At 40.4% G+C, this 23,746-nt stretch overlaps 1 protein-coding gene across 1 annotated transcript in view; it reads right to left on the reverse strand.

Moving 5' to 3' along the window:
* The window catches only part of LARS1 (leucyl-tRNA synthetase 1), a 76,699-nt gene that overhangs the window by 15,708 nt on the left and 37,245 nt on the right, over nucleotides 1-23,746 (reverse strand). The window contains exons 14-24 of the mRNA XM_008255172.4: nucleotides 23,095-23,235; nucleotides 20,979-21,056; nucleotides 15,204-15,289; nucleotides 15,053-15,118; nucleotides 14,874-14,956; nucleotides 14,022-14,160; nucleotides 12,779-12,991; nucleotides 10,903-10,960; nucleotides 6,963-7,026; nucleotides 2,729-2,912; nucleotides 641-731 (exon numbers count right to left, since the gene is read on the reverse strand). Coding sequence (XP_008253394.3) covers nucleotides 641-731; nucleotides 2,729-2,912; nucleotides 6,963-7,026; nucleotides 10,903-10,960; nucleotides 12,779-12,991; nucleotides 14,022-14,160; nucleotides 14,874-14,956; nucleotides 15,053-15,118; nucleotides 15,204-15,289; nucleotides 20,979-21,056; nucleotides 23,095-23,235 — 1,203 coding nt within the window. The remainder of the gene's footprint in view (nucleotides 1-640; nucleotides 732-2,728; nucleotides 2,913-6,962; nucleotides 7,027-10,902; nucleotides 10,961-12,778; nucleotides 12,992-14,021; nucleotides 14,161-14,873; nucleotides 14,957-15,052; nucleotides 15,119-15,203; nucleotides 15,290-20,978; nucleotides 21,057-23,094; nucleotides 23,236-23,746) is intronic.

The following is a 23,746-nucleotide window of genomic DNA, read 5'->3' on the forward strand; positions in this document are numbered from 1 at the left end:
CAAAAAGTTGAACAATTTTAACTGTGCACCAAGTAAGGGTGAATGCTCTGAGCAGCTTATAGGAAAGATATTAAATATCAAAAAGGCTATAAATACAACACACTGCCATGCTCAGCACTTATCCTTATTTAACCACAGCTCTAAAAATCAAGTTACATAAATCTCAATGTGATGTTTTACAAAATTGAGTGAAGCTACATTTTTTCACTTGAAGCACTTAAATGCCAAACTTGAGTAAACACTGACACCTTGTGGAAAGCTTTAGAAAACATTTCCATTCAAACCAGTGGCAATTAATGAAATCTTTCATTTTTATCAACTTGCATTTTTATCAATGTTTTCCTTGAAAATATGACTGATTCTTTTATTTATTATCCTTATTAATACAACTCAACTAGAAGTCTTTATATTAAATGAACACAATTTAAAAGAGAAACGGAATTTTTTAAAATATGAATTCCATGAAAAAATACCTCAAAAAATTAGTTTAAAATCAAGACTCATTGAAGATTTTAAAAATTTCTTGGCAACCTTTTTTATAGCCTTTACTTCAGATATGCAATTATGTTATATAATAGGAAAAAAAGAAAATACATCATATTCACACTGACATATTTTATAGCTACCAAAAATAACCTACCTGAAACTCAAAAAACCCTGTTTTCAAAGCTTCTTTAAACATCATCTTTTCATAGTTTTGATCTGTTTTTATAATTCCTGCATTCATTTCACTATTGAATAGGAAAAAAAGGTTATTGAGCTTAAAGGCAATAATATATATAGGTATAAAATGCTGCTGCATATAACTAATGAACACAATGTCTGAATCATTTAAACCTACTCTACACAAAACTGTTTTTGTGTTCCTTAAACTGACTGTGGTCTCTCTGTTGTCTATCCACCCTTAATATCATCAGCTGACACTATTCAGGGATACTGCTAATACAAACATTAACAAGGCATGTTTAAAAAGTCCTTGATACAAACTTTGCTATGAAGCCCAAAATCAATATAAAAACAGCTGAGTCAGGTTTTATTTATTGCATTTTAAATATCTGATACTGAATATTAGAAAATAACTTCTCATGGGGCCGGAGCTGTGGCATAGGGGGTAAAGCCTCCACCTTCAGTGTCAGCATCCCATATGGGCGCCGGTTCGAGTCCCAGCTGCTCCACTTCTGATCCAGCTCTCTGCTATGGCCTGGGAAAGCAAGGGAAGACATCCCAGGTCCTTGGGCCCCTCCACCTGCATGGTAGACCTGGAAGAATATCCTGGTTTCAGATCGGCGCAGCTCCAGCCACTGCAGCCATCTGGGGAGTGAACCAGTGGATGAAAGACTCTCTCTTTCTCTCTCTCTCTCTGAATCTGCCTTTCCTTCTCTTCTCTGTGTAACTCTTAAAAAAAAAAAAAAAAAAAAAAAAAAAAAAACAACTTCTCATATCACCTCAGGCTTTTCTTTTTTTAAAGATTTTTATTTATTTATTTGAAAGTCAGAGTTATAAAGAGAGAAAAGGAAAGGCAGAGACAAAGAAGTCTTCTATCCACTAGTTCTCTCCCCAGTTGGCCGCAATAGCTGGAGTTGCGCCGACCCCAAGCCAGTAGCTTCTTCTGGGTCTCCCATGTGGGTGCAGGAGGTCCATCCTCCACTGCTTTTCCAAGCCATAGCAGAGAGCTGGATCGGAAGTGGAGCAGCCGGGACCCAAACCAGCGCCCATATGGGATGCTGACACTGAAGGCAGAGGCTTTACCCGCTATGCCATAGCGCTGGCCCCGAGACTTTTCTTAATGTGGCTTATTCCAGCTCCAAAGTGTTTTATCTCCCACTTCTGCCTTCCATACACTAGACTTCAAATAAATACCTCCTTTCCACAGTTTAAAAGCAAGCTTTCAGGGCCAGTGTTGTGGCACAGCCAGAGGCTGCTCCACTTCCAATTCAGTTCCCTGCTATGGCCTGAGAAAGCAGTCGAGGATGGCCCAAGTCCTTTGGCCCCTGCAGCCATGTGGGAGACCCTGGCTCCTGACTTCAGTGTGGCCCAGCCCGAGCTATTACGGTCATGTGGGGAGTAAACCAGAGGTTGGAAGACCTCTCTCTCCATCTTTTCATCTTTAGGTAACTCAAATAAATAATCTTTTTTTTTTTTTTAAAAAGCAATAAATAAATCCTATTTATTTTTCAAAAAACCCAAAATTCATATGATTTCTCCAAATTTTCTTTATGCCTATTATTTCATGCTTAATCAGATGGGTAAATGTTTATCTCTCCTGCTAAGACAATAACGACTGTGTCTTATCCTTCTAACACTAGTACTTAGGATAGCTCTTAACACAAAAGGTTGACAATATCTCTGGAATGAAAAAATCATACATTTCTCCATTTATTTTTCCTTTAACCACCCTGTACTACTCTAACACAAGACAGCATAGTAAAATAGCTGGGAGACCAGGTTTTAGAGATAGACAGAAGCAAGTTCCTATGTCAAGTCTGCAATGAATAGCTTTGAGGCATTTAATGAAATAATTTTTCTAAGCCTTAGTTTCTTTATCTAATAAGGTTGCTTTGAAGGTAAAGTTGAATGGATGCAAAGAACTTTGCTCATTGCCTGCAGTATGTGAGCCTCCAACAAACAGTAGCTATTATCATCTAATTAATTTTAGAAAAAGGAAACTTAACAATGCACCAGGACTATATAACTCAAAAGTACAAGGTGGCTGGGGTTCACAGTTTACCTGGCAAAAACTCTATCATTGAAAGAGCTGGCAGGACCACTTCTTAGGCTGTCCCAGTTGGCAACCATTTCTTTCACCCATTCCACCCAGGTGTACAGACGGAGAATACCTGCATCTGCCATGGCTTCCACAAAATTCGCATCTTCAACAGTGTCACCAGCATCAGCCAGTGCCAAGCGCATTCCTGAAAGAAAGGGGGTGGGTGTTGTGTCTCAATGAGTTAAGCCACCACCTTTGACACAAGCATCCCATCTGGATGCTGCCAGTTTGAGTCTCAGCTACTCCACTTCCAATCCATCTCCCTACTAATGTATCTGGAAAAACGGCAGAAGATGGCCCAAGTGCTAGAGCACCTGCCATCCTGCCACTTGGGAGACCAAGAAGCTCTTGGCTTCAGTCTGCCCCAGGCCTGGCTGTTATAGTCATGTGGAGAGTGAAACAAGAAAAGGAAGATCTCTTTGTATCTCTCCTACACTCTCTTGTAACTTTGCCTTTCAAATAAATAAAACAATCTTAGAGAGAAAGAGAAGGAGGCGGGGAGGGGAGGAGGAAGGAAGGAATCAACCAACCAATGATTTAAAGATAACTATTACTGAGTTTCAATGGGTCTACTGCAAAGCTTACACAGAAATTAAGAAACAACAAATATTTTAAGGGGTTGTCCCTGGTCAACAGCCAAAATAAAAAAGTCACCAAAAGTAGGAACCCTAACCATTTTTAAAATACGTGAACCTTCTGTATAGATTTGCGTACACTTAGTATCAACATGAATTTTTCCTCAGGCATGCTTAATTAATGAGATAGAGTGATCTTTAATTAGGAAGAGGAAGAAAATTATAAACTATGGATAGATATATATTTCTTTGTAGTTTCTCTATCAACATCTCAGTCATTTAGAAGGGGCAAAATACTGATATTTTAATGCATGAGAACACACTCCAGTGCCTTATGTGTACTAATGTATATTTAATTTCCTAGTCCTAAAACTAGGTTCTTCCAAGTTTTTCCACTAATAAAACTTTACTTTCTTGATTCTTATCTCTTAGAGCCACCAAATCTTCCATGTGAAAATATTAGAAAAGAACCTAAGTATCTATCAGCTGTAAGTTATAATGGAATAGTATATTGCTGGAAAAAATGAGGAAACATTATGCACCACTATGCAATGATCTCAACTATGAAAAAAAGCTTCAGAATAGCATGCATAGTACTGTTCTCTGTTGACTTAAAGCAGGAAGATAAGCACATGCAATATTAAGTTACATATGCACTATATATCTTTTAAAATACCTAAGAAGATAAACATATGCTTAGTTTTTAAAAATAATTTTATACTTAAAGAAAAACAATAAAACAGTACAGAGAATGAATACCATTCACTTAGTTTCCCTAATCTTAACAACCTTTTTAACCATAAAGTTCACAAGTAACCAAACTATAGACCTTACACAAATTTTCCAGAATTTCTGCTAATAAAACGTTGTGTTCTAGGCTCCAATCAAGAATCCCATATTGCATTTAACTGCTGTGTCCCCTTGGTCTCTTCAAATCTATCAGAGTTTCTCAAAGAATACTAGTTGTTTACAATCAGTTATTTAATAAATTTGTTCCCAATTTAGTTCTGCTGGATGTTTGCTCTTTATGAGATGGAGGTTATGAAGCTTTGGTAAGAATACCAGAAGAGTTGCATCCTCAGTTTATCACATGAGAGATGTACATGATATTGATATGACACCACTAGAATACTAACCTGAACATTGGTTAAGGTGCTCTCAAGTATCTACCATAAAGTTACTCTTTTCCTTTGTTTCTGTGTTTAAATAAAATATCATTAAAATGTTAGATTTACAGAAAACTCACAAAGAGTTTCCATTTCCATATACCACTCACCCATATAACTTTTTAAATAATGATATATTTGTTGAAACCAACAAAGTTAACATTGGTCCACTGCTATTAATTAAAATACCAACCTTATTCAAATTTTACGTTTTCCAATAATACTCTTTGTTTGCCCACAATACCACTTTGTGTTCAGGCATCATTTATCCTCCTTTTTCTCTGGTCTGTGAGTTATTAGTCATTTCCTATTTCTTTTAACTTTGAAATCTTGAATAGTACAGATCAACTGTTCTGTATAACATCTCAGTTATAAACGATTTCCTTCTGACCAATGGTATTATCATCACTTTTGTTCTCCCATCTCAATACTGTCTCTCCTGTACTTTTTTAACTTAATATATTTTGAGATAACTTTTAATTTATATTATAAGCAAAGGTATTTTTCCCTTTGTAATTACTAAATATCTTGGAAGAGATACAAGCACTCTGGAAGCATACAAACAGTCTATTTGTTCAGAAACTTCTGCCCATAGATTTTAGCAAATATTGATGGATCCTGCTTGCCTCTAACAATTATTACTATGGTATCCATTTAATAGTGATTTTTTTTATTTCACTTTATTTTTCTAGCTATTAACTAGACCTGGAAAAAAATACTCCCACTTCCCACATTTAATTATTAATATATATCAGAATAAATCTCATGAATACTTCTTTCATTCATAGGGCTATAATCCAATACTATCATTATTTACTTTGTTACTTTAACTGTTCTAGCTTACACCACTGAGAACTTCTTCAAGCTAGCGCCTGTGTTCTTTCAATGTGCCCTCATCATTCTTTAAGCACTTCCTTATTTTCTTGTAACATAAACATTCCACATTCATCTTGTATTTTTCCCTACCCCTACCATCAAATCAATCACTTGTCTTTGGAGCCCTAATTCCTTTTATAGAAGAATGGTATTCAGAAACCAAGATCTGAATGCCAGTGCTTCATTGCTACTGGGATGTCATTGCTCCCACGTGCTCTCAGCAGACAGAACTAAGGAAATACATGTATGTGCACACACACATCTACGTTTGCTTATTTACGCTGATTTTTATATCTGTGTACCTGCATATGAATCACATAAACTTACACTGATATCATCAATTTCAATTTAATATCACAGAGTTCATTCTAGTATTCCATCTTTATCTATAACTTCTTTTTCTGACAGTGAGCTCTCTGAGACAGTGTATTTCTTTTCTTGACAGATAATGAAATGTAACAGTACTGAGGGCAAGCAAAATTTTTTTCCTGAAAATCAATGTTCAAATCATCTGTGGGAATACCAAATACAGAGGAAAGATCTTGGAAAAGCTTCCTATAGAATCAACAGTTTTTTAAAACTTGTCTTGAATCTAAGCAATTAGAAGAAGACTTCTAACAATTTGAAAGAAGGAGTCACAACCCAAATCTGTGAACAGATCATGTCAGCAATTCTTATATTTTAATTTCAGTATATACTGCTTATTCACAAAGACATCCTAAATATTTTTAATCTTTGTTAAAGCAAAAGGAAAAAAAATTAAAGCACCAATTTTAACTTGTCTTTTGTCATGTGAGAAGAATCAGACTTTATGCAACAGTAGTAACAAAAATGCATACTTGGGGCTGGCACTGTGGCATAGCAGGTTAGACCGCCATCTGCAGTGCCTGAATCCCATATGGGTGCCAGTTCGAATCCCAGCTGCTCCACTTCCAATCCAGCTCCCTCCTAATGTGCCTAGGAAAGCAGCAGAAGATGGTCCAAATGCTTGGGGCCCTGCACCCATGTAGGAGACCCAGATAAAGCTCCTAGTTCCTGACTTCGGCCTGGCCCAGCCTTGGCCATTGCAGATACCTGGGGAATCAATCAGCAAATGGAAGATTCTCTCTCTCTCTCTCTCTCTCTCTCCCTCTCCCTTTCCCCCCCCTCCCTCTCTCCCTCCCTCCATAATTTTGACTTTCAAATAAATAAATCCCTTCCGTTGGTTCATTCCCTAGATGGCTGCAACCGCTGGAGCTGCGCCAATCCAAAGCCAGGAGCCAGGTGCTTCCTCCGGGTCTCCCATGCGGGTGCATGGGCCCAAGCACTTGGGCCATCTTCTACTGCTTTCCCAAGCCATAGCAGAGAGCTGGATCCGAAGTGGAGCAGCCAGGACTCGAACCGGCACACATATGGGATGCCAACGCCACAGGGGGAGGATTAACCTACTGAGCCACAGTGCCGGCCCCTCAAATAAATAAGTCTTAAAAAAAAAAAAAAAAAAAAGTCGTTCATGATAAAAATGCTTTGTAAAATTCACATTTACAGAGTAATAAAGTCAGTTCAAACCCTCCCCCCAAAAAAAGAAAACATACTCACCATCCGCTGAAAATTTGTCAACAGCTTGCATCAAAGTGAGGAAATTGCCTGTGGATTTTGACATCTAAAACACAAAGTCAGTAATCAGGCATTGATAAGAACACGTATAAACAAATCCAAATCAACCTAACTAAATAAAAACAAACAAAAATAAATTGGAAATGTGAAAATATGAGCCTTAAAATGACTTGTTTTAAGTATTCAACTAATCAGTGACAAAACCAGGACAGGAGCTCCAGTCTGCCACTCAGCCCACTGTGACTTCCATTACCCTATATTCCCCCAGGTAACTAGACATGTGGAGTGATTCCACTGAAACTCTGCAATAGCTCAGCTGGTTACATAAGGGAGAGCTGTACAACAATTAGTCATTCAAACATGGAAAGGACTAGCTCAGCAGGGACTGGCCTAGATATGGGATTTTAGGAACCCTCCTGGAATTAACATTCACAATAACTGACTGTTCAGGTTGTGCTCTGCCTTAGTGCAGCGCACCTCAGGGGCCATTCACAGTCTAGCAATCTTTATGTTGTTAACACAACTCTGCTGATGCCAAAGACCAAGGTTATTCTATCATTCTACTACATGGAAATAGTGTCTCACTCTAATAGAACCAGCAGAGTACAGCAATGTTCAGATGGACCAAAGAAAATGTTATAACAGGATTAATATATAATTGCTCTATTCTGACTTATAAATGAATTTAATAATCAAAAGTTGAACTAACAAAATCCACAAAATAGCCAATGCTATTTTCCAGTCTTACGTACAAATATTCTTTTTGGTTACTTATTTTTATTTTTGTTGAAAGGCGGAGAGAGAAAAGCTCTTCCATCTGCTGGTTCACTCTCCAAAGGTCTGCAACAACTGCGACTGGGACAGGCTGAAGCCAGGGCCAGGAAGTCAACCCAAGTCTCCTACATGGGTGGCAGAGACCCAAGTACTTGGGCCATCTGCTACCCACTAAGATGCTCATTAGCAGAAAGTTGGAATTGGAAGTGAAGCTAGGACTCAAACTCAGGCATTCTGACTTTGGATGTGGACATCCCAAGCAGTGTGTTCACTGCTGTGCCAAATGCCCACCCCCAGATAGTATTAAATAAATCTTTCTATTTCCTTTTACTATTAGGGGACTGGCTGAATCTGATGTTTCATACTGCAATTCCTATAATCCGGTATTTGTCTAAATTCATAGCTATTCTGATTATAAATACCACACATCCTTAAAAAACTGGGACAGGCATTGTGACACAGTGGGCTAGGCTGCTGCCTCCAACAACAGCATCCAATATGGGTGCCAGTTGGTGTCCTGGCTGTTCTACTTCTAATGCACCTGGCAAAGCAGCAGAAGATGGCCCAAGTCCTTGAACCCCTGCTCCCAAGCAGGAGACCCAGAAGGAGTTTCAGGCTCCTGGCTCAGCCTGGCTCAGCCTTGGTTATTGTGGCCAACTGAGGAGGGAATCAATGGATAAAAGATCAACTCTCTTCCCTGTCTCTTAACATTGCCTTTCAAATAAATAAATAAATCTTTAAAAAAAAAAAAAAAAAACCTTGATACTCTTTTACCAATAATATTCCACTGCTTACAACAAAATTCATGAGGTGTAATACATTCAATCTATTAAAATTTTTAATGCAAAATAAATAAGACTTTTTTTAAATTGAGGGGTGCCCTGCCCTAATTTGCACAAAGGTATTGTAGGGGCAAGCAAAGCCACTGTCAAATTTCTACCATATGATTGAGGATACTGATTAATTAAATTGGAAAAGAATCACATCCTAGCAGTAATAACAGTAGTGGCAATACAAATGATATAAAGAGAACTCTATTATACTGGGAAGAAGCATTAAAAAATTCCTACAAACTCCAAATTCTATTATTCTACTAGTTTAGGGACCAATCATATTATAAAAACAAAAAGCACCAAACGATTTTCTCAACATAGTAAGAAAGCTCTCAGGTCACAATGTTAAGATCTTTATACCTCCTGTCCCTATTGTCTCTCTCGCTCTCCTTTTATACACCAATCACAATTTGTGTCAATTTTTTGTCACTCAGTATCCCACTTCTATTAATACTGTCTGCTCCACTTGTTCTATTTTTTTTTTTTTTTTTTTTTTTTTTTTTTTTTTTTTAAGATTTACTGATTGATTGGAAAGGCAGAGTTACAGAGAGATGAGGGAAAGCAGAGAGAGATCTTTCTTTCATCCACTAGTTCACTAACCAAATGGCCCCCGGCCACAGATAGGAACTCCATCTGGGTCTCCCACCTGGGTATCAGGTGCCCAAGCACTTGGGCCATCATCCACAGCTTTCCCAGGCCATTAGCAGGGAGCTGCATTGGAAGAGGAGCAGCCAGGACTTGAACCACTACCCACAGGGAAAGCTGTCATTGAAAGCGCTCTTAACTTCCTGTGCCACACAGCATCAGTCCCAACTTGTTCAATTTTAGAAAAAAATTTAGCTCATGCTGGTATTCTTAAACGTTTCAGATATAAGGCTTTTTAACTCCCTGATTAATGTTATTTATTAAAAGAACAAAAGGTACAACTTTCTTTTTTTAACTTTTAAAAAAAACCTTTTTTTGAAGACTTATTTATTTGAAAAGCAGTTACACAGAGAGAGACAGAGACAGAGATCTTAAATCTGCTGGTTTGCTCCCCAGATGGCTGCAATGGCCCAGTGCGGGGGCAGACCAAAGCCATGAGCTTCTTCTGGGTCTCTTACCTGGGTGCAAGTAGGGGCCCAAGCACTTGGGCCATCCTTTGCTGTTTTCCCAGGAACATTAGCAGGGAGCTAGATGGGAAATGGAGCAGCTAGGACATGAACCAGTAGCTTTACCCACTACACCATGGTGCAACTTTGGACCCCAAAGTGCAACTTTCTAAACCTGAAAAAACTTCTGCACAATTCTGCACTCTCTTGGGGGCCTGCGTTGTATAGTGGGTTAAGCAACTGCCTGTGATGCTGGCATACCACATGGGCTCTGGTTCAAATTCCAGCTGCTCTACTTCTAATCCAACTCCTAATGTGCCTGGGAAAGCAACAGAAGATAGCCCAAGTGCTTGGACCCCTGCACTTACACGGGAGACCCAGATAAAGTGCCTAAATCCTCTTCCTGGCCCAGCCCCAACACTTGCAGTCATTTGAGAGTGAACCAGCAGATGGAAGAACTACTCTCTCACTCTCTCTGTCTCTCTGTAACACTGCCTTTCAAATAAATTAATTAATTTAAGGGGGGGGGGGGAGAGTCAGCAATGTGGCAGAGTAGGCTAAACCTCTGCCTGAGATGCCAGCATCCCACATGAGTACCTAACTCATGTCCTAACTACTTGTGGCCTGGGAAAGCTGTGGAAGATGACCCAAGTTCTTGGGCCCCTGCACCCGTGTGGGAGACCCAGAAGAAGCTCCTGGCTCCTGGCTTAGGGTTGGCTCAGCTCCTGCCATTGTGTCCATTTGGAGAGTAAACCAATGGATGGAAGACCTTTCTCTAACTCTCCCCCTCTATGTAACTCTACTTCTCAAGTAAATAAATAAAATCTTTAAAAAAATTTTACATTCTTAAGAGGGAGTGAGTCTCTCTCTCTTTCCTTTTTTTTTTTTTTTTTTTAAAGGCAGAGTTAGACAGTGAGAGAGAGAGAGAGAGAGAAAGGTCTTCCTTCCATTGGTTCACCCCCCAAATGGCCGGTATGGCCAGCGTGCTGTGCCGATCCAAAGCCAGGAGCCAGGTGCTTCCTCTGGGTCTCCCATGCAGGTGCAGGGCCCAAGCACTTGGGCCATCCTCCAATGCCTTCCCAGGCCATAGCAGAGAGCTGGACTGGAAGAGGAGCAACCGGGAGAGAATCCAGCATCCTGACCGGGACTAGAACCCCGAGTGCCAGCGCTGCAGGCAGAGAATTAGCCTAGTGAACCACGGCGTTGGCCGGGAGTGAGTCTTACCTTCTCAGAATTGAGGAGGAGATGTCCATTTGCTCTCACAGCTGTGGGCCATTTGTCACTTCATAAGTAGGTATTTAAAGACAGAAAATAAAAATTAAAGATATGGCTAAGGCTTAAACTTTTAAGGTAAGTGTCAACAATTTCACAAGTTTATTAAAACAATTGTATAAGGATTATTTACTACAGTCCTTTTAAAACAGGAAACAAAGCCACCAAGGGACCAGCTATATAAACTATGATACAGGCATATAAAGACATAACTAAAATATAGGCAGGATATTGACAGATATAAAAGAAATTAAGTAAAAAGAACTTAAAGCATAAATTCTTATGAGACAGAACAGCATATACAATAAGGTATTTTCATATAAATTAAAAAATACAGATCTCTGATGCTGATATGTGCATAAACAACTTTTCCAGAGGAAGTATAAGAAACAAATACCAATGATGAGCTTTGGGAAGTAGAGCAGTATGGGGGAAACTATAAATTCACTGTTAACTTTTTATCTTTGAATTTTCAAACCATCTATATGTCTCTTTTTTTTTAATTGAAATTTTGTTTTTAAAGGCAGAGTTAGAGAGAGAGAGAAATCGATTTTGCATCCACTGGTTCACTCCCAAATGGCCACAATGGCCAGTACTGGAGCAGGCAGAAGCCGGGATCCTGGAACTTCACCTAGGTCTACGACATGGTAGGCAGGGACCCAACCACTGGGGCCATCTTCCACTGCTTTCCTATTAGTAGGGAGCTGGATCAGAAGTGGAGCAGCTGGGATTTGAACTAGTGTCCATTTGGGCTGCTGGCATAGCACAGTGACTTGATCAACTTACACCACAAGGCCAGGCCCCAGTTGCTCATTCTAATAATGAGATTATTTGAGATCATGTGGCTGAAAGCAAGAGCTCTAGAGCCAGATCCTCTGGGTTTGCATCCTGGTTCTACCATTAATTATTTCAGTGGCTTTAGGTAACGTATTTGACCTTATTATGACTCAGTAAGATTTCTTGCCTGTAAAATGTGGATATTGATAGACCTTCTTTGAAAAGTTAGAATCAAAGTCAAAGCTGTTAATTAAAGTAAGCAGTACAGTGTATGGCATAAACACTTGATGTTACCAGTTACTTGTGATGATCAAAAATTAATAAAAATCTTAGTAAAAAAGGAAGAAGATTCAATTTATCATTAAAAGAATTTCGAAGACACCATATTTCTCTAAAAACACATTTTAAACAATAGAGAAAAATAACTGGATGGCAAATAACATAAGAACCATACTCGATTTCATTCCTCTACTTCAAAATGTTTTTCTCCTTTAGAACAAAATATAATCTTACTCTAAATACAAGAAGTCATAGGAAACTGGATTTTATAAAATAAAATTGAAGGAGACTGAGGGAATTTATTTCCCCAGCTGAGGAACCTGAGGGAAAAGTGGAAGCACATCTGGTTAGGCAAAAAGAAAGGATTCTTCTGGAGCACACAAATGGTATTTAAAAAGCTTGGTTAGTCCCACATTGCTATCAAGTTCTGCTGGAGTCTTGGGGCTCCCCACTCTTAAGAAAAGATTCCCTTCACTTCTAACTTCCCAGGACCTATCTTAAATTGTCTTTAATTTTGCATCAAATGGGTCAAATGGATTATAAGACGATGACCAGCACACATGAAACAGATGTGCACTGGTGGCCAAAACCAGGTATGAGGATTTCTGGATATAACAGATAGTATCCTTTAGTATACACTTAACAGGAAAAAAAAAAAATGTAACTGGCAAACCTATCTATATCTTCCATAATAATTTCTTAGATATTAGGAACTGTAAGACATCTTTGTTGAAAATCAGTAAATCTAGTCCACATCTATTTTTGCATTTACCTTTGTTCTGGCCACATAGCCACATGATTATAAAGGTAATATGAAAGATGATTTGGAACAAGATCCTTGCCAGAGACTCGAAGATCCACAGGATACCAGAACTCAAATTCCTGCTTCAACTGATCCAATTTTTCCTTTGGAATCTGAGTCTTAGGAAATGGAGCATCCTTGAAGAAAATATAATCCCAAACTTCCTTAGTCATCTGTTGTGATCTGTATAAAAAATAAAATAAACAAGCCATATATATATATATATGTAATAATATATAACATATATATATTGAAAGGATCAAAATTTTAATCTAAACATGAATTAGGAATCTTTTTCTTCTTTAATTTTTATGTTTTAAAATGTATTTGGAAGTCAGAGAGAAAGAGACAGATCTCCCATCTGTTGTTTCACTCTCCCAGTGGCCACAAGAGCCAAGGATGGGTCAGACTAAAGTCAGGAGCTGAGAACTCAATCTGAGTCTTCCACAAGGGTGGCAGCACCAAACTAACAGAGCCATCATCTGCTGCCTCACAGGTGTGAATTAGCAGAAAGTTGATATCAGAAGTGGAGCTGGGACTCAAACACAAGCACCCCCATATGCGAGATGGGTGTCCCAAGTTGCATCTTAAACACTGCACCAACGGTCGGCCCTGTGGCTTGGCAAGTGAGGCCGCTGCCTGCAGTGCCTACATGTGGGTGCTGGTTCAAGTCCCAGCTGCTCCACTTCTGATCCAGCTCTCTGCTGTGGCCTGGGACGACAGTAGAGGATGGCCCAAGTCCTTGGAAAACCCAGAGGAAGCTCCTGGCTCCTGGCTCCGGATTGGTACAGCTATGGCTGTTGCAGTCGACTGGGGAGTGAACCAGCAGATGGAAGACTTCTCTCTCTCTCTCTCTGCCTCTTCTTTTCTCTCTGTGTAACTCTGACTTAAATAAGTCTTTAAAAAAAAAAAACAAAAAAACAAACAAACAAAAAAACTCTGAACCAAATGCCCACTTCAGGAACCTCTTATTATAGTTACTGTAGCAAGTAAGAATAAAAGGCTCCCATAAGAATGAAAAATAGATAATAATAGAAGAGGAACTACTTATTCATTTTCTTCATTTCAACAGTAAAGAAGTAAGACCATCTTAACAAAATCCTGCTAAATGAAGTCTAGGAAAATTAAGAACAAAGGAAGTTTTCTATATGTAAATAAAAGACTGCAACTCTTGCTAACAAACTATGCTCCTTCCCCTTATCTGTTCACCAACCTGATGCCTAGTGGAGACTCTGCCTGTCCACGCAAGTTACCACCCTGCAACAGGTGTGCAACTGTGTAAAACGCCATGTAGATGGTGGAATCAGAGAGCGATTCAATCAGCCACTGCTCGTCCCAGGGCAGGCGAGTGCCTGCAAAGTAAAATTAGAAAATTAACACACACAGACTTTAAGAGACTATCTATGGAACCTACATTTTTCTAGAAGAGGGCTATGATACTTTTAAAGCTATTTAAAATCTACTTGAATAAATTAAAAAAATGGTAGAAACAAAATGGTAAGGGATGGCGCTGTGGACTAGCAGGTAAAGCCGCCACCTGCAATGCCGGCATCTCATATGGGCACCGGTTTGAGTCCCAGGTGTTCCACTTCTGATCCTACTCTCTGCTATGGCCTAGGGAAGCAGTAGAACATGGCCCAGGTCCTTAGGGCCCTGAACCCTCATGGGAGACCCGGAAGAAGCTCCTGGCTCCTGGTTTCAGACCGGCACAGCTCCAGCTGTTGCAACCATCTGGGGAGTGAAAGAGCGGATGGAAGACCTCTCTCTCTCTGCCTCTCTGTAACTCTATCTTTAAAATAAATAAATAAATCTTAAAAAAAAAAATAGTAAAAACTTTGAAGTCTTTCTATGAAAGCCACACCATAAATGCTATGTGGCCTGGAGAGGACTTATTTACAACACCAGGTGATGGTGGGGGACCACATCCTAGTTCCCCACCCTGCTAACCAAACCAATTCAGCAAACACTAGCAGAAAGGAGAGATAAGTAAAAATGACTATTTGCTGTATATATGGCAATCATCCAAATAAAACAAACAAACAAAAAAATCCTCATACTTTCATACCTAAACCATAAGTTCTGGAGCAGGCATGTTCTTGTAGCCAACCTAAGGTAGCTTCAAAATTCCTCCTGGTCTCCTCACAGAATCTAGAAGAAAACAAAAGATCATGGGCCTCTCTTCACCTTGATAATGCTCCATATTTCCCATCTCCTCTCCCTTCCCTCCTCTCTGTCTCCTCTTACGTTTCCATGTTTTTCAAACACTGTGATGTCTGCTTTTTCCAGTTCTCTTCTCCATAATCCAAGTACCTGGGAGAAGATAAATTTATTTTCTTTTTAAGTCAGAAATGAGCAAAGTGAATGATGGAATTTTTTGGGTATAGGAGACACTAACCATTGGTCACACAGAGCCACAACACATTCATCTGAAGACCTGGACATCACTTGTTTTTCTGGTTCCATGTAAATAAATGCATCTCCCTAAATGAAAATAAATAAAAATACATAAGATAACTGTCAAATCAATCTCCATTCCTCAAGGATACAAATTACTTTAAAAAAATGCTATGCCACACAACTTTGCATTTTCACTGTCTTCCCTCTTCTAAGAGTCAAATTTATCTACCGTTCCTTCTATAAAACACTTGCTTATGAAAACACATGCACGTTTGGCAAATGGATCACTTTCTCTAGCTACAATTATTCCTTTCAGTGAAAAGTGAAAGCTGCCTAATAGTTTCTCAATCTATGGTTTGTAGGTTAGGCTTCCTATGGTAACTTTATATCTCTGTAATAAAAAAAAAATAAAAAATAAAAAACAAAAACACACACACAGAAAATAGCAAATTAAGCACACAGAACCACTGCTTTAAATATACTCAAAAATTAAACATGATGGAGCCGGCGCTGTGGCGTAGGAGGTAAAGCCACCGCCTGCAGTGCCGGCATCCCACATGGGTACCAGTTAGAGATCCAGCTGCGCCACTTCTGATACAGCTCTCAGCTGTGACCTGGGAAAGCAGAGAAAGATGGCCCAAGTCCTTGGGCCCCTGCACCCGTGTGGAAAACCCAGAGGAAGCTCCTGGCTCCAGATCAGCGCAGCTCCAGCTGTTGCAGCCAATTGGGAGAGTGAGCCACCAGATGGAAGACCTTCTCTCTCTCTCTGTCTCTCCTTCTTTCTCTGTTTAACTCTGACTTTCAAATGAATAAATGTCTTAAAAAAATTAAGCATGGAAGATCTAGCTATTAAAGATTAACATGAAAAATTCCTACTAGAAAACTGACAATTATTTTTCACAAAATAAAAATACTTCTATGTGTACTGTATTAGTCACAGATATTTTAAGCAACTATAATTCTTTTAAATAAAATATAGTATTTTTTGTAAAATGATTCACTGCTCTGTGTTTTTAATGCAGTTCTTCATACTGAAGAACTTAAATAGATGTAATTTTTTGGTTTGAACAGTGAGCTAAAAATACACATTTAACTCCCTCTTAAAATTCCAATGACTAAAACAGTTTTGTTTTTCTAAATAACATGAACCTACAAGGACAAAAATGGGAGAAGGAGAAGTATCAAATTTTGAAAACCAAAAAGCAGGGATCAGCGCTGTGGCACAGTGGGTTAAAGCCCCAGCCTATGGCGCTGGCATCCCATATGGGTGTCAGTTCGAGTCCCAGCTGCTCCTCTTCCCATCCAGTTCTCTGCTATGGCCTGGGAAAACAGAAGATGGGCCAAGTCCTTGGCCCATGCCCCTGCGCAGGAGACCTGGAAGAAGCTCCTGGCTCCAGATAAGCACAGCTCCAGCTGTTGCAGCCAAACGGGGAGTGAACCAGCGGATGAAAGACCTCTCTCTGCCTCTCCCCTCTCTGTGTAACTCTGACTTTCAAATAAATAAATTAAAAAAAAAAAAAAGAAAACCAAAAAGGAGGACGAGTGATCATTGTTTTAGCAGAAATAAACAGCTACACGAATACAATCCAGTTTGCATTATGGAACCCCATGAAGATTCAGGAATTAGTGGCATTAAGATAGCTCTGAGGAGGCCGGTGCCACAGCTCATTTGGCTAATCCTCTGCCTGCGGCGCCGGCAATCCCGGTTTGGGCGCCGGATTCTGTCCCAGTTGCTCCTCTTCCAGTCCGCTCTCTGCTAAGGCCCGGGAAGGCAGCAGAGGATGGCCCAAGTGCTTGAGCCTTGCACCCACATGGGAGACCAGAAGGAAGCACCTGGCTCTGGATCAGGCAGTGCGCCAGCTGCAGCGCACCGGCCATGGCGGCCATTTTGGGGGTGAACCAACGAAAAAAGGAAGACCTTTTTCTCTGTCTCTCCCTCTCTCTGCCTGTTAAAAAAAAAAAAAAAAAAAAAAAAAAAAGATAGCTCTGGGTGCTGGTATTTTGGCTTAGTGAGTAAAACAGTTGCCTGCAGTGCCGGCATCCTATATGGGCGCCAGTTCAAGTCCCAGCTGCTCCATTTCCAATCTAGCTCTCTACTATGGCCTGGGAAAGCAGTGGAAGACGGCCCAAGACCTTGGGCCTCTGCACCCACATGGGACACCCAGAGGAAGCCCCTGGCTCCTGGCTTCCGATCAGTGCAGCTCCAGCCATTTCAGCCATTTGGGCAATGAAGCAGCAGATAGAAGACCTCTCTCTCTTTCTTCCTCTGCCTCTCTGTAACTATGCCTTTCAAATAAAATAAATAAATCTTTGAAAAAAAAGTAAAACAGAAATAGAAAGTTCTAAAAGAGGAAGTACAGCAAGGCTGGAAAGAGAACCAACTGTAGTGGTTTAAAGAAGAGATTAGAAACCCAGATACTCTAATCCCACAACTTGCAAATGGGAAGTTGTTCTCCCTATGCTAGCGTAATGCAAAAGATTTCTCCTCTGGAAAGGGTCAAAGAATCTCAAGAAGAGAACAAAATCAAGGGATTCTGGGCTGCTGCTGTGGCACAGTAAGTTAAGCCTCCATCTGCAGCACTGGCATCCCATATGGATGTTGGTTAGAGTCCCGGCTGGTCCACTTTCAGTCCAGCTCCCTGCTGATGCACCTGAGAAAGCAGCGGAAGATGGCCGAAGTGCTTGGGTCCCTGCCCCACAAGGGAGATCCAAAAGAAGCTCCTGGCTTCAGATCAGCGTGGCTCCAGCTATTGTAGCCATTTGGGGAATGAGCCAGCAGACGGAAGTTGTTTCTCTCTGTCTCTCTAACTCTGCATCTCAGATAAATAAAATGTTTTAAAAAAAATTTAAAAAATCAAGGGTATGAACATCACAATAAGAATAGGGGGACAAGTGAAAGCACACTAGATATTTGTTCTCAGTCCTAGAAAACTTCTTGCATTCAGATCTGTTAAGTCAGACACTCAATTTCCTGTGGGAAAATTTAACAAACTCAAGAGTAAATAGAAAAAAATCTTAACATCACAGCTTTCACAAAGGCCCAGTGGTCCTTTTTTAGACCCCCTCTCAGGTGAAGTCAAGTGACTAGCTCTACCCATATGCCAAAAGGCTCCTTTGTGTACCCAATCTTCCTCAGAAAAACAAGATTAGATCAAGATCTCACATCCATGAAACAAGAATGGCATCCTATAAAAAAGGGTCAATCAATAAAAAGTTCTTGAATTGGCCCTGAGTTGGTATCGTTGAAGCTGGGTGACAGACACATAAGAAGTCACCATTCTATTCTACACTGTTTTTTTGTTTTTTTTTTATGTTTTTTTTTTTTTTTTTTTTTTTTTTTTTTTTTTTTTGACAGGCAGAGTGGACAGTGAGAGAGAGAGACAGAGAGAAAGGTCTTCCTTTTGCCGTTGGTTCACCCTCCAATGGCTGCCGCGGCCGGCGCGCTGCAGCCGGCGCACCGCGCTGATCCGATGGCAGGAGCCAGGAGCCAAGTGCTTTTCCTGGTCTCCCATGGGGTGCAGGGCCCAAGCACCTGGGCCATCCTCCACTGCACTCCCTGGCCACAGCAGAGGGCTGGCCTGGAAGAGGGGCAACCGGGACAGAATCCGGCGCCCCGACCGGGACTAGAACCCGGTGTGCCGGCGCCGCTAGGCGGAGGATTAGCCTAGTGAGCCGCGGCGCCGGCCTTACACTGTTTTTTAACTGGAAAATTTTTCATGCCAAGTAGATTTTTAAAATTTGTATTTAGTTATTTACTTGAAAATCAGAATTAGAGACAGAAAGGAAGAGACAGAGATCTTCCATCCCTTGATTCATTCCCCAAATGACCAGGGCTAGGTCAGGCCAAAACCAGGAGCTCCATCCAGGTCTCCCATGTGAGTAGCAAGGGCCCAATCACTTGGGTCATACTCTTCTGCTTTTCCCAGGAGAAAGGACCAAAAGTCCAAAAGGAGCTGGACCATAAGTGCAGCAGCCAGGACATAAACCAGTACCCATATGAAATGCCAGCATGACAGGCGGTAGCTTCACCTGATATACCACAACACTGGTCCCCAAAGTAGATTTTTTTTAACTGAGTTATTAGAAATTGTTTATGTACACACAAACAGTAGATTCAAAAAGAAACCATACACAGTACAGACTGGGATTGCGGCATAGCACATTAAGCCACTACGTGTGATACCAGCATCAGTACTGGAGGTACTGCCAGGTCACATCCCAATTGTTCCACCTCCAAATTAGTTCCTTGGGAAAGCAGAAGATGGCCCAAGTACTTGGTCCCCTGCATCCACGTGGGAGACCAAGAAGAAGCTCCTGGCTCCTGGCTTTGGATCGGCGCAGTTCTGGCCGTTATGGCCAATTTGGGAGTGAACCAGTGGATGGAAGACCTCCCTCCCTCCCTCCCTCCCTCTCTCTCTCTCTGCCTCTCCTTCTCTCTCTGTGTAACTCTTTCAAGTAAATAAATAAATCTTAAAAAAAAAAAAAAAAAAACTGAGAGATGAAATACCTAATTAGGACAGAATTTGGAACAGAGTATTGTTAAGTATATTTAACATAATGAAAAAAATTAAAAAAAAAAAACAAAACACAAGTATTAAGTCCAGGGAAAACCAAAGACTGGGAAAGAAAAAGTCTCACCATACACTCACTACATTGTGAATGAGTCCTGTTACAAAAATATAAACAATGACTATTAATCTAACATAAGCTAGAATGGCACTGCATTGGAAAGGCAAGGAATGAGAAAGTATATACAAATATATAATGTTAGAGAAGACACAGATGGGGGAGTTAGATGTTGATCTTCCATAGTAGGAAGGCATTGGCTGACGCCTAAACCTGAGAAAAAGTCAAAATCAAAATAATCATACTAAAGCATTTAGAGATCTGCTGAAAAGAGATGAAGGTCAACACTAAAATTACTGAAGCTGTTGGCATTAAACCTCTCGTAGGAAGAGAAATTAAACAGAATGTGGAAGAACAGAGAGGAATCTGCTTTTTTATATAATAAACTGATACACCATGATCTCCCTGTACAATTGTGAGAAAGCAAAAATTAAAATAGTTTAACAGAAGAGAAAACAAAAATAGAGGGATGAGGGGATTAATAAAAGTAAAAAGCACCACAGAAAGGCATGTGATTCCTCTACCAGGATCTGAAAAGGCCACTGTCAAGGGCTGGTATTGTGGCACAGCAGGTTGGGCTGCCACCTGTGACACCAGCATCCCATAGTGGAGTGCCAATTAGAATTTCAGCTACTCTGCTTCTGCTCCAGCTTCCTGCTCACCTTACACTGGGAAAGCAGTGGAACGTGGCCCACTTACTTGTGGTCCTGCCATCCATGTAGGAGACCAGGACACAGTTCCAGGATCCTGACTTTGGCCTGGCCCAGACCTGGCTGTAGTGTTGTTTTGAGGAGTGAACCAGCTGATGGAAGAGCTCTCTATCCCTCTTTCTTCCACTCTTCCTTTTGAATAGATAGATACTTACATACATACATACATACATACATCAAATGGCCACTGCCAGAAAGGATCATTCAAGTTCTCAGTATGTGCACTGCACTTGGCAACTTCAAAACACTGCCTTCACCTACACTGTAAGTGGGATATTCAACTTAAATGAATGCCAAATAGGTCTGTTTTCTGCACACAATTATGTGCTATCTTTAATGGAGCTCCAGTCACAGAACTCACTGCTGGTAGTACTATAAACTCTATTAACTAAAAGCTCTTCTCATTAAACAGCCTTTAAGCACAGCCTATCACATACGGTGTCAATCATCTTCTTCTGAATGGTCTTCTTTACATCTTGGACCTTTTGTCCTCTAAATCCATCAACCAACATTACCTAGAAGATGAGAAGAGGGGAAAAAACATAAAATAATTAAAATTTACTTTGCATCTACTCCCAAAACTTTCCCTAACTACACACATTCTTTTTGACCCTCCAAAGTACTAACATACCAAAATGCTTTATGGCTATTCAATCATTATAAAGCAACATTTAATGATCATTACGGTATAGTGGTTAAGAAAAGAGATCGAGGCTGGCGCTGGGGCTCAATAGGCTAATCCTCCGCCTGCGGCGCCAGCACACCGGGTTCTAGTCCTGGTCGGGGCGCCGGATTCTGTCCCGGTTGCTTCTCTTCCAGGCCAGCTCTCTGCTGTGGCCCGGGAGTGCAGTGGAGGATGGCCCAAGTGCTTGGGCCCTGCACCCCATGGGAGACCAGGAGAAGCACCCGGCTCCTGCCTTCGGATCAGCGCAGAGCGCCGGCCATGGCGGCCATTGGAGTGTGAACCAACAGCAAAGGAAGACCTTTTTCTCTGTCTCTCTCTCTCTCACTATCCACTCTGCCTGAAGAAAGAAAAAGAAAAAGAAAAAGAAAAAGAAAAAGAAAAAGAAAAAGAAAAAGAAAAAGAAAAAGAAAGAAAAGAAAAGAAAAAAGAAAGAAAAGAGATCGTGGGACTAGTGTTTGGTGCAGCAGGTGAGATGCTGCTTGGGATGCCCACATCCTGTACCAGAGTGCCTAGGTTCAAGTTCCAGTTCCACTTCCAACCCCAGCTTCCAGCTAATGCAGTGATGTTTCTAGTTGGGTCCAAGTACTCATGGGGGAAACCTGGATTTAGTTTCTAGCTTTCGGTTTCAACCTATTCCAAGTCCTGACTTAGGTGGGCATTTCTCTCTCTCTGCCTCTGCAATAAACCTGCAGCCAAGCTGTCCAGTTTGAATCCCAGTTCTGCTACAGACTATCTATCTAATTAATCTTTTGTTAAATTACTTAATCTCTTTGTGCCTCAATTTCTTCACCCTGAAAGTGAAAATAACAATGCCTACCTAATGTAATTAATTTTATAAATAGATAAGTTAATATATACACACTATATAAGTATTAGCTCTCATTACCACCCACAATATAAATGTCAATTTCAAAAGACTTAACTGGGGCCGGTGCTGTGGTACAGTGGGTTAACGCCCTGGCCTGAAGCACCAGCATCCCATATGGGTGCCGGTTTGAGACCCAGCTGCTCCACTTCTGATCCAGCTCTCAGCTATGGCCCGGGAAAGCAACAGAAGATGGCCCAAGTCCTTGGGCCCCTGCACCCGCATGGGAGACCCGGAAGAAGCTCCTGGCTCCTGGCTTCGGATTGGCATAGCTCTGGCCATTGCGGCCATCTGGGGAGGGAACCAGTGGATGGAAGACCTCTCTCTCTCTGCCTCTCCTCTCTCTGTGTAACTCTTTCGAATAAATAAATAAATCTTAAAAAAAAAATGTATTATAAAAAAAGACTTAATTTATCCTTGCTTATCCAGAGAAATGAAGGAAAGATAAAAATAAAAAGCAGGCTCATTGGTGCCTTTAAAAAAATCTGCATTTCAACGTCAAGCAGCTAACAATTTAGCTGAATCTTTACTTTCTCTAGCCTCATCTATTCTCCACAGAAATCTTTCCCACATTAATAAATTCAGAGCTGAAAGAGTTGAGAGTATATTTGTTGTGCTCACCTAGCATTTACTGGCATTAACATGTAAATTAGCGGATAGACTGAAACTGCTTAAGTTAAAAAAGGAACTCTTTAATTAAAAGCAAAGAAGGGACTAGAAATTCTCCCTGCAATAAACCTTTGGAGTGCACTGTAAAACATAAACTAATTAGAAATATCTGCTCAAGAAATTCATTCATTCCTTAAAAGATTACTGAAATGTAATTTTTGTAAATGCTTTTGAACAGAAATCTGGAAAAAGAAGACACAATTTCATATTAATTTCTCTCAAACCAATGGATAGCTGAAACTAGGTTGAATTTTTCTGTATTTTTCTAAAATGTTAAGAAGAAAATCACATAGCATGGAGTAAATCACATAAAAACAATAAAACTATTACTTACTCCTTCATAAAATCCCTTTAGATATAATTTCTCCTTTGCTTCTGCAAGTTTTTCTCGGTCATTCTGGCTCTGAATTTTTAACTCATCACAAAGTGTTACAGCAGAAAGATTTCCAAAACCAGGGATATCAATGACTGGCACCTGCAGACAACAATGTGAAGAACCTACTCATACTGATGAACACAGGAACAGCCCTGGAAGTCCAGTCCTTTTGCTTCTGAAGTCCAATGAGCATCACTTCAACTTTCATGTATCATGTAGGCAGTGCCACACAGGCAGCAATCACAGAGGGACTAAACTTCCAAACACGTCTCTGGCCTCCTCCTCAGTAAACCTAGCCCTACAACGTCTTTCCCCAACCACACACCATGCCCAGCTCTAAATCCTCCACCAGTATATAATAAGTTAACTAAGGTTGAAACTAGCATATTGATGTCAACAATTAATTTTGTCGAGGACCCTGTTTCTGCTTTTAATTAAGTTCTCTGGGTTCTTCATCAGTTTTTTGCTACTAATTTAACTTCCTCTTCTCTTGAAGGCACTAATATGAGAACATAAGAAGCATAAAACAGAGCTGTATGGGATTTTTTTAAAGTTATTAAGGTTACAAATAAACATTCATGAGTATTAAGGCAAAATATTGTCTTTAGAA

This window comes from Oryctolagus cuniculus, chromosome 6, assembly GCF_964237555.1.
Source record: "Oryctolagus cuniculus chromosome 6, mOryCun1.1, whole genome shotgun sequence".
Taxonomy (NCBI): Eukaryota; Metazoa; Chordata; class Mammalia; order Lagomorpha; family Leporidae; genus Oryctolagus; species Oryctolagus cuniculus.